This window comes from Lissotriton vulgaris, chromosome 1_1 (genome assembly GCF_964263255.1).
Source record: "Lissotriton vulgaris chromosome 1_1, aLisVul1.2, whole genome shotgun sequence".
NCBI lineage: Eukaryota > Metazoa > Chordata > Amphibia > Caudata > Salamandridae > Lissotriton > Lissotriton vulgaris.
The window spans coordinates 876,826,876-876,842,526 of NC_141685.1; the positions used below are offsets into that span (position 1 = coordinate 876,826,876).

A 15,651-nucleotide genomic window follows, 5' to 3' on the forward strand; every position below is an offset into this window, starting at 1 on the left:
CATGCCGGTCTTCAATTTCAGCTTCTATCCATTATTGTTGTCTTGATTTTTCGCTAGTCTTTTATTCAGTGCAACCTTGCAGAAAGGGGACAATCATGTGCTAATCAGCCCGTCCCTATGGAGCAGTCCAGCTTGTGCTGTTGAGCCTTGCCAGGGAGGTGCAGCTTGTTATGGCACAGTGAGCTACAGGATCATTGGGGCTATATACCTGATGTGCTATTATTTGCATTGAGAATCAAAATTTGATACATGATCTCAGCAACTGATGGAGGCTCTAGGCAGTGTGCATGGGGATCCTATGGCTTGATGGGCCACTAAATGAGTTTGTCCAGGTAGCATTGGTCAGAGTAGGGTAACATACAGGAGTGGGGTTCTGCTTAGTGTGATGATGGCAACACATTAGTCATGTTGGGAAAAGTTAGGGCCAGTTGGGGTTATAGCTTTCTTGATAGCAATAACAAGACTGTACTGTAAATTGACGTCTTTTGAGGTCTGGGTAATGGGACAGTCTCATGACCAGAGAAGGCGATTTAGTAGGACTGTGAAACAGGCATCTTCAGGAGGGGACAGGCAGTGTATAGGAGAATACCAAGAGACAAGCTTGTGGAGACAACCATGGACATTCACACTGAAAAGATCTAGTGGAATATATAGATTCCATAGTGCGAGGTAAGATTTGGGTACGTACCACAAGTGACTGACTAATAGTCGTAAGACTATGTGACAGTAGTCTCTAGATTACATTACATGGTGGGGGTGAAAAATGCCTGTTTCTATGTGGTATTAGGTTGGGTTATTTGAGAGTGGTATAGTGTATGACTGACCATCCACCCCCCTCCTGTTTGTCTGTTTGTTCTTTTTCCCACGCTACTCACATTGCACAATATGCTAAGTCTGGGTATCTCCTATTTAACTAGGTTTTTTTGAATTTGTGACAAAAGCTTGTCTCTTCTCCACAGCTTGGGAGCCACATTGCCACCGTCGTCTGCAAAAACATCCCCTACTCATACCCCCACAGAAGCACCAAAGGTAAGAGGCCTCATGACCTGACAAAGGAACTTGAACATAAGCTCATTGCTTTGAGTTCATTGGGTTAGAGGTAGCAGAGAGGATTGGGGCTGGATGGTCCGCATTCTGCACAAGGAAGTACTATTCGATTTAGCATTTTTGGGCAATCTGCTAGTTTTGTTTTATTTAGAAAGGATCTCTTAAATGCCTGCAGTGTGCAAACTCAAGGGGGCAAACTTTAATACATGTTTGTGGCTCCATAGGGAAGTTTTGGGTTTGCCTTACTTTCGGATTGCCAGTTCTTCTGAAAGATTGTGTTGCCTCCCTGGACCTACCGTTTTGTAGTAATTCTTTCACCAGTTCAGGGCATAGTTTCTGTAAATAAGTTTGGAGGCTGTCTTTACCTAGGGTTCACTCCGTCACTGATCATGATAGGTGAGCTCCCCTCATGCTCCTATAGGTGGTCTTGTTACAGATGTATGCATTTCCTTCATACTTCATTAGCTTTTTAAGAGATCCTAGATTGGTAAAATGTGCTGGAAATATAGGTGTCTGGTTTATGGGGTTTATGCAGGCATTTAGAATGTGGCATTTGCATGTAGCTTGACATTACGCACACTTCTTGAGGTGATCCTATACCACAAGGCTACAGAGGGCAGTAGTTAAATATGCACACCCTGCAGTTCACTTAACCTGTGGATTGAATTGGTGCACATTAGTGTATGCTGCATTTGAGGAACTTTTATTTCTCCTCAGCAGGAGCATGCAAAACCTGAAGAGCCTCCTAAACAAGAGGAGCCAACTGAGCCAGAGAGTGAGGAGAGTGATGTTGGTGAGTTTGCAGCGCTGCTGTAGTGAAGTCTGAGCTTGCTAAGTAGATTTTTTTCCAGGAATGGTCCTCTGAGCATCAGTGTGCATGGTATTCCTTTACGGAGGGATGGGTGCAAAAGTAGAATCCAAAATCTGCGTATCTGTACATCTTTTTTTTTTTTTTAATTCATAAGTTCTTAAATCATGCCACCTGCAAATGGGTATCGTTAAATACTTTAATCTCACTTACATGAATACTACGAAGTATACAATTGGCCGTATAAAATACAGATAGCATCATTGTCCATATGAGGCAACATTTTTAAAAACAATGTGACTGTTTCAGGATCCTGTTAAATGAAAAATGCTGCACAAAGTAACACTACGGAATAAACCCTAACTTTCGTGCTTGGAGGAAGCATAGAAAGAATGTTGAAATAAAGGAAAATTGAGCAATTTTACAGGATATCAACTGTACTCGAAATGCTCATGGCTTGTATAAAGAACAATTACAAAAAATAAATATTGAGCCAGGGGCTTTCAAATACCAGCATGCCTTTACCTCACAGAATCAGTACCTGGAGAAGCTTAAAGTTTATATTTACTTGGGGTACAGGAACTTGGGAGGGTCATTTAGGATGTGACCGAAGATACTTTTTTTTTGTTTGAAATGCAAAACCATAATAAAAAGATTTAAAGTCCCAAGTGGGGACATTATACCAATCGTATGTCAGTTGTTACACACATAGAAGGGTTACATAAAATCCACAAATAGAACTCCTCTTCAACATATGGATTCCACTCCATCTGGTGGGATTGTACATACTCGCTCGTGGATTTACAGGTAAGTAAACTGATTGTACAATCGTGTATCTCGCTGTGTCTTGTCCCTTGGGCTACATACTGGCGGAGGCAGGTATGAATAACGTCCCCTTGTTTGCCTATATGATCCCTTACTAGATAGTCCGTTACTAGCATTCAATGTGTATGTCGGTATCTAAATCACTGACTGAAACTGAACTGGATACTGTGGGGAGAAACTTTTTCCTAGAACCTGAGGGGGAGAGCGCGGAGGGTTTGCAACGGCGAGTGGATGTGGCGGGTATACGGGCCATTGGTCCAAGGAGTGAGGGTCACGAGGGCCCCAGGGGGAGAGGGAGCATTCTGTTGGGGGTGGCGGGCATTGTCCCTAGTAGGGTTAGGCGCTCGTTATATCACATCCAGACTGTCGGATCTCACTGTGACCAAAGATACTTATGATGCAAAGTTTAAATTACAATCTCTAGTTTCCTTCTGCTTTGTAGGATCATTAATAGACATTCTGGAATAGAATAACCGGGTCATTCCCAATTGACAGGCGGTATCCAATAATTAATAGTACAGACCGTGATTTGTGCTGTGAGCATCTGTTAACATTGTCAAGATGCTTTTACAAATCTTTTTGACTGACTGCTGTCTAGTGTGACTTCTGAATCGGAACAAGGAAGTACATATGGATCTCCAAGTAGCAATTGCTTATTTAGTTCATAGGACTGTTCTCATTCAAGTGACTGTAGTTGCTTTACTTCTAGTTGAATGAGCCGAAGCCTAGACAATTGGCAGTCTATTTGCCTGTTTGTAATACCAAACCATGAAGGACACGTTTTACCTTGCTAATAGGGTAATTTGTATCCTGGCCTGTATGTAAGAGCCTGGTAATAAAAAGCTGATTAGATAGCCCTATGACCTCTGGTGGTGGTGATAACATAAAGCAATTTTAAATATCATTGAAGTGGACCTTTTTAGCTGAAGTTGACGGGTTATTTCAAAAACATGACTGGTAAGTTGACGACCTCCGTTGTAGTTTGGAATACATCAATGTAACAATCATTTGCAGGGCGGCCATTTTACACTGGTGGGAGATATAATGGCATGAATTGTCAACATATTGTTATATTTCTTCATATGACTGACTCGACAACACTGTTCCTCAATGTTTAAAAAAAACACATTATAAATTAAATAGTCAACAAATATTCAATTTAAGAAAAAATGCATCCAAATACAATCCCCCCCCCCACCCTGAAGCTGTGCTTGTGCCTGCCTGACATTGCACGGATGGGGCACTGCTCAGGAAAGCAGTGGATACTGGGCTGATCAGCCCTTTCATCACAAGATCACCCCCCCCCCCCCCCCCCCCCCCCCTTGTGCGTTGGAAATCACATTGTCCTCTTTTGTGGTAGTGGGGGTATAACATGACTTTGGCTCGGCTGGGACCTTTGATGCCTTGCGGCGTTCTTTGTTGGTTAACTTGCCACGGCTGCTGTTCTACCCTGCCTGTCTGCTGTCTGTGCACCCGGCTTACTCGTGCAGACGTGTAGGGGTCTACGGCAGGGCGGTGATGGGACCCGAGCACCAAGGGTACAGGACATAGCGCAGCCTTTCCCTTTTTAGGTCTCTCCTGAGATAGCGCATGCTGTCTCTTCGAGACCTTTAGTGAGTGGTTTTTAAAAGTGCCACCAAAGGCTTTTGATAGCCTCCAGCTTGCGTTCACGAGCACGTGCACAGCTGCCATCTGTGTTTTTATTGCTTTAATCAGGCACCTCTGCTCGCACTCTCCCCTCCCTCCTTCCCCTCCCTCTTCGTCAGTTTCATTTGTGTCTTCTATGGCTGTGAATGCTCCTCTGCTGACAGCTGCCATCTGTGTGTTTGTTGCTGTAATCGGGCTCCTCTGCTCGCACCCCCCCCCCCATCCTCCCCCTCCCTCTTCATCAGTTTCATTTGTGTCTTCTATTGCTGTGAATGCTCCTGCTTCCACCCCATCAGTCGCCAGTGCACACTTCCATCAGGCATACACACCACCACGTCAGTGCACGCTTCCAACAGGCACACTTCCGCGAGCTGTCAGTGCATGCTTCCACCAGGCACACACACCACCAGCCGTCGGTGCACGCTTTTCCACCAGGCACACACACCACCAGCCGTCAGTGCACGCTTTTCCTCCAGGCACACACACCACCAGCTGTCATTGCAAGCTTTTCCACCAGGCACACACACCACCAGCCGTCTGTGCACGCTTCCCCACCAGGCACACACACAACCAGCTATTGGTGCATGCTTTCACCAGGTGCACACACCACCAGCCGTCAGTGCAGCAGGCAGGCTCTTCTCAGTGTCTTGGTAAATATGTGTTCGATGCCTGGGAGGGAGGGAGTGGGTAGAGTTTCCTTAGACCATGCTGAGTATGCAGGTGCAGTGCATGAACTCCTGTGAGTGGGTCATGCTGCCTGGGCTCACTCACTCCACACTTGTAAATTGCGCCTGCACCAGGCTTTTTTCTCATCTGCAAGGTTCGGCGCATGGGCAGCCCAAACACCACCGGCAATGACTGCTTCCTACAACCAGAATGGAAACAACATTCACAAGTTCATTTGATGCAAAGAACTGTTAAACAAAAACCATGTCCAGCTATTGTAGATCTGGCAACTTAAACAGAACAGCAACAAAAAACAAACCATCATTGGCATAGCCAATATGTCTCGCTTTTTGGACCTTATAAGTATTTAGTTATGCAGCAGAATATCCTTGGGGCAACAACACCAACTGTTGCATGGCTAAACACTGATAAGATCCCAAATACGAGACCTATTGGCTATGCCAATATTTGTTTGTTTTCCCACAAGGGCTGAGCTCCAGGGGGGCCCATCCAGTACTGTGCACGGGTGGGCCTGAGGGCTTCTGACTTGGTTCAGAGCGTGGGGGCTCCACCCCTGCATGCACTTTATAGGAGACCCCCCTTAAGTTTTGTTACGTCATAGGTTTCTCTACCATCTTCACTGCTTTAATGCGGTGTTGTAAGACATAGCATTTTGGTGGAAAAATCTAAACTGCACAAAACTTGGAGTTCCAGCTACATGGTGGAGGGGCTTTGGTGGCTTTATCAAGATTTGGGTAAGTGAATTTCCATCACAGTTACTGCTTTAGTTTGCCCTCTTGAACTGCATTCTTGGCGTGCGTCCCTTTCGGTTTTCAGGTTTTTTTATTGCTTTTTTTTTTACTACTAACCTCCACTGCCCATCCGTGTTCATACTCCTGCATAGCCTGCTGGTGAAAAGACGGTGTGCAGAGGCACCCCTTTCATTATATAACAATCCGACTAAGGGGCATTGTTGTAGTGCACCATGAGCAAGCGTAAGGCAATGACTATGGCGTACACTCTGCTACCATATAGGCCCACGAACATGAACACAATGCTTGAGAGCCATTGACTTCGTTTCTAACGGGATTGCTGTGACTGAACGAAGATTGTCCATCAAGGCTGAAAGAAGTCCGAGGGGGGGGGGGGGGGGGGGGGGGCGGCACAGGAAGGTCGCAGAGGGATATGTCTGCAGCAGCAGCACCCCATGGGGGGTGGGGTGGGGGTGCTTCCACGGAGATGGACTGTCCAGTAAAAGATGCGAATGGGGCAAGTTCTCATAGTTCCGCAGGAGTTACAAACAGGCTATGTTGGTAGAGATTAAGCAATGCATAAATCCGGCTTCCCAGAGCCCAGACAGTCATTTCCTACCAGTTATGTACCAAATGAAAAGACCCAACGTTGAGGTGCCCCTACCTGTCCAATTGTCGAAATTAAGAGCTACCTTGTGGAAGGCTGGGGCTTTGACTTGATGAGAGCGTTGGGGAAATTCGTTAAAATGCATCTGACTATCCGAGGAGATTGCCTGGTAGTGAACTTTCGTTGCCCATTAACAGTGAGAAGGCTGCTAAGGCATCGTGAGGAGAGGTTGTTAATTCTAACAGGCATTACTGCACTACCCCTGGGATATTTCTATAAGCCACCTGTTCAATAATGCAGCTGACAGGGAGGCCAAACTAGCTTTACCTAACTCTAAAAAGATTTAGGAGATCCGGGACCACTGTATTGGGAAGACGTACCCCTCGGATTTAAGAAGAAAAGCTAGAGGGAACCAAATCGCTAATGAAGTGGTTTCTGCTGGTGCCCAGAGGACCGGAAACCCTGATCACTCATTGGCGTTGCTGTTTTGGAACATTGCAGGAATTCGGACGAAGCTGGGAAATGGAGATAGGGTGGGTTTTGTCAGGTCATGATCTAATTCTGTTACAAGAGACCTGGGATGTGCACTATTTTCATCTAAACGGTTTCTGTTCCTAACGTACTCTGGCAATCCTTACTATTTTGGGGAGGGCAAAGGGTGGCTTGGCAGTGCTTGCATCAGTTAAATGTGATGTGATGAAGGTTAAATTTAATATGTTCTTCCTGGTATCAATTGCTTTTACTCTCTGGTCTTAATATTGTGGATTTTTTAGTTGTCAATTTTTATTATAATATTTTTGACCAAAGAAATTCTGAAGTTGCTAATAATTTAAGTGAGGAAATTAGTAAGAGCCATTTCTAGATGGCCGCTATCTATTCTTTGGGCTGGTGATTTTAACTGTAGATTTTAGCAGTTCAAGTGTTTGCTGGGTTGAAAATAAAGAATGTATGACTAATTTCTCACTCTGCTTATGGGGACGACTTAAATGGTATTTTAATTTCTCATGACCGGATTCTTTCATATGATTGTGTTATCTGTCTTTCGTGGGATTAGGACGTGAGAGCACAAACCAACTTGTTTCTATGCAGCATCTATTGTAGTCTCCCCCAGCATTTTAAAAATCTTACCAAATTGCGCCAGTGACCACAATCGCTTAGTGGCCTCCTTTAAACTAGACTTGCCGACCCGAAACCTGAAGTCGAATAAAGGTTTATGGCTGAAATGGGAACATGTAAATTCCCAGGATTGAGTATAAAATCTTGAGTGACAATATTGCCCTCATGTAAAGGTGTTTGACACGTGGATCCATGCCTGTTGCCCTTGTTAAGATTTTGAGACACTTTGTTCAGCTATCTGTCATCAGCCCGATTAGTCAGATGCTCTACTAAACTGGTCCCTCCTGATAGCTGGTTCAGTAGTTATTGTACAAAGGTCCATAAAGAGTTCAGAAGAGCCCTAAATACTATTCCCCTTAATAAAGAGCTAGCCGGGGCATTGAGAAAGAAATCTAAGGCGGTTATTGCCCATAGAAAGATGGATCTCAGGACAGTAGTGGTCTGATCTGGTGGCTCCTGGGGACTCTAAGGACTTGAGAAAGTTCTTGTAAGCCATTAACTGCCCAAAAACTTGATTCTCTGATACCAGGAGGCACCTGGGTGTCACACTATTCACATATGTGGTGTGGCTCACTGGTTAGAGGCGGCAGACCCGGAAGCAGAGGTCGGCCCGGGACCAGGGTTTGATTCCCGACGCGGCAGGGTCTTGGGCCATCTCCAACCATGGGTCCCACTCAGCAACTCTGGGCAATAGCTTGCTTAATCTCTACTAACGGCCCCATCAGCGCCGGGGATGCTTGTCTTCAACTTGGAGATGCCCAGGAGGGACCATCTCACAGGGAAAGCCAGGATGGATTCCCCAGGGGTATACAGCGCTGGGACGCCCCGTTGCTGGGGCAGCTGTGCGCTTTTTAAGTATACGACATTTAACATTTATATCTCAACACCTTAAACGGAGCCTTACATTCTGAGCAGAAGTATGTCACTTTGCTTGATTAATTAGTATATGTTAAGGAGGTGGAGGCAGCAATAACTCATGGTATCTGCCTCAAAGCGCCCGGCCTGGATGGGTTTCCCCTTGACCTGTTAAAGGATAAACCCAAACTCTGGGTGCCTAGTCTGAAAAAAATATATATATCTTTAGGGCTTCTATCACGGGTTCCCTGCCTGCTTAATGGAGACGCTACAGTGGTCCCTATCTTTAAGAAAGGGGACAGGAAGGACCCGGTTTGTTACCAGCTGATATCTCTAATAGACGCAACAGTAAAAGTCTTGGGCAGGGTCCTCTCGGTTAGAAGAGCGGTCCTCGACAAAGGTGCTTTCTAAAACAATATGGTTTTAGACTGGGAGTGGGCAGGACGGAAAAGTGCCTGAATCGGTCACTGATCGTGTGTAAATACATTAAGGTTCCATACAGTGCTTTTTACATCTAGCCTTCATGGATTTATTTAGTGTGTTTGATACTGTCAGTCGTGACAGATTATGGAATATGGGGGTGAAGGACTCCCCTTATTGTCCTGTGTAGGTTACATTGTAATACTACGGTGAAAATACGCTCCGGCAATGATGGTGAGAGCAGATTCAATTGCCTCTACGTTTGTGGTCCGTCAGGGCTGTATAGTGACCCCTTTTCTATTTCTTTTTTTATACAAATGGCTTAGAGGCCCATCTATTGAAAATGGGTCTAGTTTTTCCCAAAAAGTCTAGATTGTCGAATATTTATCGAGATGCTGTTCTTTTTGCAAGCAAAACAGGTGATGGACAGAATGTGGATCAATGTCAGACATTCACCCCAGTCCAAAGATCTGGGCCCAAATCGATCGTTTTTTTGCACTCCACACCACCCTGGGTTAGACAATGGCGATATGCAAATCAGCTCTGACCCTGTGCCCCATGGGAAACAGTCCAGCCCGAACTACAAAAGCCATGTCCTTCCCAGAACGGAATCAAGCATCCGAGGACCGGACCGGTTTCGAGGTAACCTCTCATCAGCCCGGCTAGCTTGACTCCAGTGGTGTGGAGTGCCTGGGACACACGTCTGAGCATCCCCAGCGCACTTATGGCGGTATTGCAAACAAAACGGGTGATGGACAGAATGTGGATCAATGTCACACATTCACCCCAGTCCAAAGATCTGGGCCCAAATCCATCGTTTTTTTGCACTCCACACCACCCTGGGTTAGACAATGGCGATATGCAAATCAGCTCTGACCCTGTGCCCCATGGGAACAGTCCAGTCCGAACTACAAAAGCCATGTCCTTCCCAGAAAAAAAACGATGGATTTGGGCCCAGATCTTTTGACTGGGATGAATGTGTGACATTGATCCACATTCGGTCCATCACCTGTTTTGTTTGCAATACCGCCATAAGTGCGCTGGGGATGCTCAGACGTGAGTCCCAGGAACTCCACACCACTGGAGTCAAGCTAGCCGGGCTGATGAGAAGTGTTACCTCGAAACCGGTCCGGTCCTCGGATGCTTGATTCCGTTCTGGGAAGGACATGGCTTTTGTAGTTCGGACTGGACTGTTCCCATGGGGCACAGGGTCAGAACTGATTTGCATATCGCCATTGTCTAACCCAGGGTGGTGTGGAGTGCAAAAAAACGATGGATTTGGGCCCAGATCTTTTGACTGGGATGAATGTGTGACATTGATCCACATTCGGTCCATCGCCTGTTTTGTTCTTTTTGCAAGGACCGCTATGAACTGAGATCTTTAAATGCCTATATAGACTTGGTCTTTCTTGGACTTAAAAGAGAACCATAAAAAGCCATACTATATTGTGTGTGGCCCCAAGTCGTCAAAGTTGAAATATTTTACCGTACAGTGCAATCCAATAAAGTAATTTTTTTCTTCCTATCTTGGGATTCTTTTTAACACACAATTACTGTGGGATTCCTTGCTGCTCCTTGGGGAACTGCAAACAACTAGAGCCCCTGTTTTGTTTTGCAGTAAGATTGGAGCCTAAGCCTGTCAATGAAATTACCACATTCTACAAAACTAAATGCCTCTCATTTGCCTTTTATGGGGCTAGAGTGTGGGGTTTTATCAATTGTGCAAAGCTCCACTTACTGGATAATTAACTTTATTAGAAAGCTTTTGATGGTCCCGAAGAGCGTACCAACATATTTTTGCAACTCTGATCTGGGCCTTCGAGTACGTTATGGATCCTATTGGACTTGCCCCTTTGTTATGGGTGAAAATCTGGTATACACTGGAGCTAGGTTTTTCAAGATCCATTATTATGAATTGTCTTCCCATCACCAATACTGAGATCATCTCCTGGCTTGGTTATCTGAAACTTGCATTTAGCGTATTGGGTGTAATAGAGTTCTTTAATGACCCCTGTAATATGCCGTCTCGAAGCTACATTTCTATTAAAGGCTTTAGATTATAGTGTCCGTGCACGGCACAACCAGCAATTAAATCAGCGAAGAGCCTGGAGTATGTTATGTTATGCATTTTTATTAGGCGCACAGATGCTCCAGCAAAGGAGCGTCCTGGCGCCCGACAAGGCAGCAGCACAACACAACGGAAACAATAAAGCAGAAAATTTAAAACTAGGGAAATAAGGTTTTCACCGCCCGGCGAAAGGAGAGCAGATCCCAGAGGGCGCGGATCGCCGGGGGCAGGGAATGCCAAAGCACCGCCGCGCGGACTTGAAAGGAACGTCCGCCGGCCCTGCTCCGCTTAAAACGAGGAACAGCCAGTTCTAGATCAGCAGATCTTAAAGCTCGGGCTGGGATGTAATGAACCAGGAGTTTAGACAGAATCTTAGCCGGAGACCCCTTGAGTATTTTATAGGCAACACAGAGGACCTTAAACCGAATCCGCTGAGCCACCGGGAGCCAATGCAGCAAGCGCAGGGTACTAGAAGTAGGGCATGGGAGGTAGCCCTACCACCGCTCTTGCTGCGGCATTCTGAATCCGCTGCAGGTGTCCCAATTTGTGCCTGATTCAGGCCTACTAATAGGGAGCTCGCGTAATCCAGCCTAGAGATGACAGTGGCTTGGACCACGAGTTGCCTAGTAGAGGCATCAAAAAACTTAAGCACGGGACGAAGCCCCCGTAAGATGCCGAAACAGGCCGCCGTGCGTTTTGTATGACAGACAAACGCAAGGGAAGGATCCAACCAGACCCTGAGGTTTTTAAGCTCAAACTGGGGTGGGTGTAAGACCCAAGTCCACTGGCCACCATCTCTCTCCCCAAAGTTCCGGTTGTTTGCCAAAAATCATGACCTCGGTCTTACTAGCGTTCAGCTGGAGACAGTTGGACGTCATCTAGCCGGCGACCGCCCGCAGTCCTTGTTGGAATCTGGGGGCATCCACATCGGCATCCCCGCTGATCGTGACCGCTAGCTGGGTATCATCGGCGTATGACACCATTGTCATACCCCATTGCCTGACAACCTCAGCTAGCGGCCTTACGTATAGATTAAACAACGTAGGACTCAGCGAGGAGCCTTGGGGAACCCCCAGCCCCAACAGGTGGTATTTGGACTGAAACGGCGGGACGGTCACGCTAAAGGCCCGATTGGCTAAAAAGGACCGGAACCATTGGAGAGCGAGGCCGGTGACTCCAGTCTCCTCTAAACGACGCAGAAGGATGGGGTGCGAAACGGTGTCAAAGGCGGCGCTCAGATCTAATAGCACCAGCGCCGCCGTTTGACCCGCATCGAGCACGGAGGTGTAAGTGCTCCACCATATACAGTAGGGCCATCTCCGTGCTATGCCCTGCCCGAAATCCATTCTGCGTCATGTCAAGGACATCAGCTTGAAGTAGATGTTCCGAGAGGACCGCGTTGACGTGCGCCTCTATCACCTTGGCAGGCCACGGCAGGAGTGAAATTGGCCGATAATTCTCGGGCTTGCTGCCATCCAGGTTAGGCTTCTTGAGAATAGGCCGAACCATGGCCTGTTTCCACTTCAGTGGCACTACGCTGGATGTCAGCGACGTATTGATCAGAGAACATAATGGTGAGATGTCATGTGCTGCTAAGTCTTTAAACCAGGCCGGACAAAGCGGATCCGCCGGGGACCCCGACTTCACTTGGTGAGCCAGTTTACCAAGGCTTTCAGGTGTTAGACTCGGAAAAGAATGCAGCTCCTCTGATGTCAGCGGCTTAAGAGGTGTGTCGGCGGGTGGAGTAGCCGACGGAAAGGCCCGATAAATGGCATTAACCTTTTCCAAAAAGAAATCCGCCAAATTTTCAGTGCTCCACGGAGCTCTGGTAGGTCGCAGTCACCTTTTTGGCGGTAAGATCTTTCAACACCTTAAAAATAGCTTTGGAGGGGTTTGAGCTGGTCCGAAATTGCAAGGCATAGAAGGCAGCGCGGGTTCTGCACACTGCCCGATGGTAGAGTTTCACAGTGGCCAAATACAAAACCTTTTTCTCGTTATCATAAGTTTTGCGCCAGACCCGCTCCGCACGCCTACATGTGGTCTTAAGTGCCCGTAACTAATCATCGTACCATGGGCTGGAATTCCTAGCCCCCGTTTTACACAGAACAATAGGTATGAGGGAATCTAATGCCCTAGTTACCCAGTCGCAAAAGCCATCATAGCCCTGATCTGCCGACCCAGTTGTATCTAGTGGGTCGGACGACAAGAGATGGAAAAACTCGTCCAGTTTCAGTATGTTCCAACGCCGTCTGGGGATTGGGCACACCACTGGTTGGTGTGCCCTAGTATGGGCAATGTTCATTATTCTACTAAACGGATGCAACCCTGGAGCCTCAACAAAGATTTTATTTCATTTAACCTGATTTCGCTTCAGCATTCTGTACCTTCTGATAGCTTTTCCTAATCAAGGTGGTTGGCATGACTGCCTTTCGCCCTGCCCGTGTAATAATGTTGCGAAACAATCTACTGATACAGTGTATTATTGTGTCGCGCAATCTATGGTGGTTTTGCACATGCACTTTATTTTTCTTGCAGGATGGAAATGTGATTATCTTGCGTCTATAATGGGTTTAGCAAGAAACGTACACTATTAGATTTACTGAGTTGCCAGTTTGTTTCTTTACCTATTTGTTTGCACTGCTTATTGTATTTAGCATCATTTTAATAATTTTGTGTATTCTACTTAAATGATGTATTTCTCCTTTGATATTTTATCAAATTCATTATTTTTGCTTTTATGATTTGCTTGTCAAATTGAATGAAGTTTGATTGCATCTAAACATCCTATTAAAATCTGATGGTGAAAGTAATCGTGATTAAACTTACCGAACGGTTATGTTGCCCTGCCCCAACAAGTTACTCAGGTTGAATAGAAAGTACTCCTGCACATTGTTGAGCTTTCTCTCCACATAGAACCTAAGGTACAATCATATGTCCATTACAGCCAATCTTAAATTTGGCTGTAGCATACCTATAAAGACCTGTATGGCCTATTTTTATTTTTTCTTGCATATTCAACTTTGTGATTAAGCCCTGAATGGGCCTAGGTTTCCTGGGCAAAACTGCTCCCAAAGTGATCATGCCTGACCATGAAGTGACTTAAGTGATACAAGGTAAAAATTTTAATCTAAAGTCCTAAATCTAAAAAAGTGTGTGCCACAAATGTTTTAATACCCAGTGTGCGCCCCCCCCCCTCTCTGTCTGAGGAACTTGGTCCACACAGAAAAAATGCAGCTGTTTACTGTCACTGATCTGCTTCACAGCAAAATGTCTGTCCAGTGGGTAGGTTTCATCTTTGTTATAACCATAGTGTGTTCCAGCACCCCTTTCTTCGCTCGATGCAGCATACCTCTTATGTATCTCTTGCTGCACGGGCATACCAAACAATAGACCTAAAAACTTGAGTCGCAATTAAGAATCTTTGTAATCTGTTTCATTGTTTTTTTTACCCAGAACCTCAAATTCTTTGATCTTGCTGCTGCTCCTGCACGTTTGCTTCTAGTGCAAGGTACAAATCCGGCAACCTTGGGTTTCTCCATTACCTTATCCGTATAGTGTCTATGTACTAGTAGACCTTTAAGTAACGTGCCTTTTCTGTGTGTTGCACTGGGGGGTAGTGTAGATCAATGAAGGGATCAGCCTTCAGGATACCCCAATGTTTCACTACTTGGCAGACTTCCTTTACTCTGTAGAGCGATTCTAAATCGAGTTGTCACTAAATCGCCTCCTTCCTCTCTCTGTTTGGCTGGAGGTTCAGTTTGGGAATCAATAGTTTCTGCCTGTCTATTGTGTGCACCTTTCTAGCCGCATCATTAATGACTTTTTTCGAGTACCCACTGGTCTCAAATCTGTTTGTAGCCTTTCGTTCTGTCTGTTTTCTGTACAGTCTTGTGAGTAATAAATTGTCTTCAACAAATGCCTAAAGTCTAAAAAAAAAAAAGGGGGGGACTTCTGTATCACTAATACAGCTGCTGAATTGCAAGTTTAAATTGTTATGCAAAACTGCAATATCTTTAATCTTCCTCATGTAATCCTTCCCAAACGATGAATAAATAATCTTTGTGTTCGAGGCATGTGGGCTGCTGACATTCATATCTGTGCATAGATCGCCGCCTAGTGTTGGGTCCGGATGATTGTACGTTGTTGTCCTGGAAGAGTCTTTGAAGTATCACGAGATAGGTGGCTCCTCCCCTGGACTACAGTGCGCATGGGCATCCACTCCATCCTCAGATTGTTTTTTTCCGCCATTGGGTTCGGATGTCTATTTGTTAACTCAAGTTCGGAATCGATAAACTTTCTCTTTGGCCAAAAGGCCTTTAGTTATCGTCGATATGGTCTTTGCGATCGGTACCAGTATTTGTTCCAGCTCTGTCCCCGAGCCGGACATCAAGAGGAGCCGCGTGGCTTGTCGACACTGAAGGCCCGGTCGACGCCAGAGGCCTTATCGACGATCCATCGTGGAACGGAGCCCGTTCAAGGGATGTCCCGTTTGCAACTCCAAGTATCCTCACATCGATGTCCACCCGGTGTGCAACAAGTGCCTGTCTCCGGATCACGATGAAGCCAGCTGTATGGCTTGTTCTCGGTTCTGCTCCAAGAAGACAATTCACCTTCGACCCGCTGCGTGGAAGGAGGCCCAGCAGACGGCACCTGACCCGGTGAACATCCTCGATGCCGAGGAAGATGAGGGAATCGAGCAGGAAATTCAAGAGAACCTGTCTGATCCTGCATCGGAGATCGACTCCAATTACGACGCAGATGTGGAAATGTTCGATAATGACGAGGTAGGAGACGACGATGAGGCCTTTGCGGCCGTGGAAGATAGCTCGAGCGAGGAGCT

At 46.1% G+C, this 15,651-nt stretch overlaps 1 protein-coding gene across 2 annotated transcripts in view; it reads left to right on the forward strand.

Moving 5' to 3' along the window:
• Positions 1–15,651, forward strand: part of ST13 (ST13 Hsp70 interacting protein) — a 166,472-nt gene that overhangs the window by 36,008 nt on the left and 114,813 nt on the right. Inside the window, exons 2-3 of one of the 2 annotated variants that reach the window (XM_086958365.1) lie at positions 960–1,029; positions 1,765–1,840. In XM_086958365.1, coding sequence (XP_086814491.1) covers positions 960–1,029; positions 1,765–1,840 — 146 coding nt within the window. The remainder of the gene's footprint in view (positions 1–959; positions 1,030–1,764; positions 1,841–15,651) is intronic. The other variant, XM_086958375.1, reaches the window with a different exon arrangement.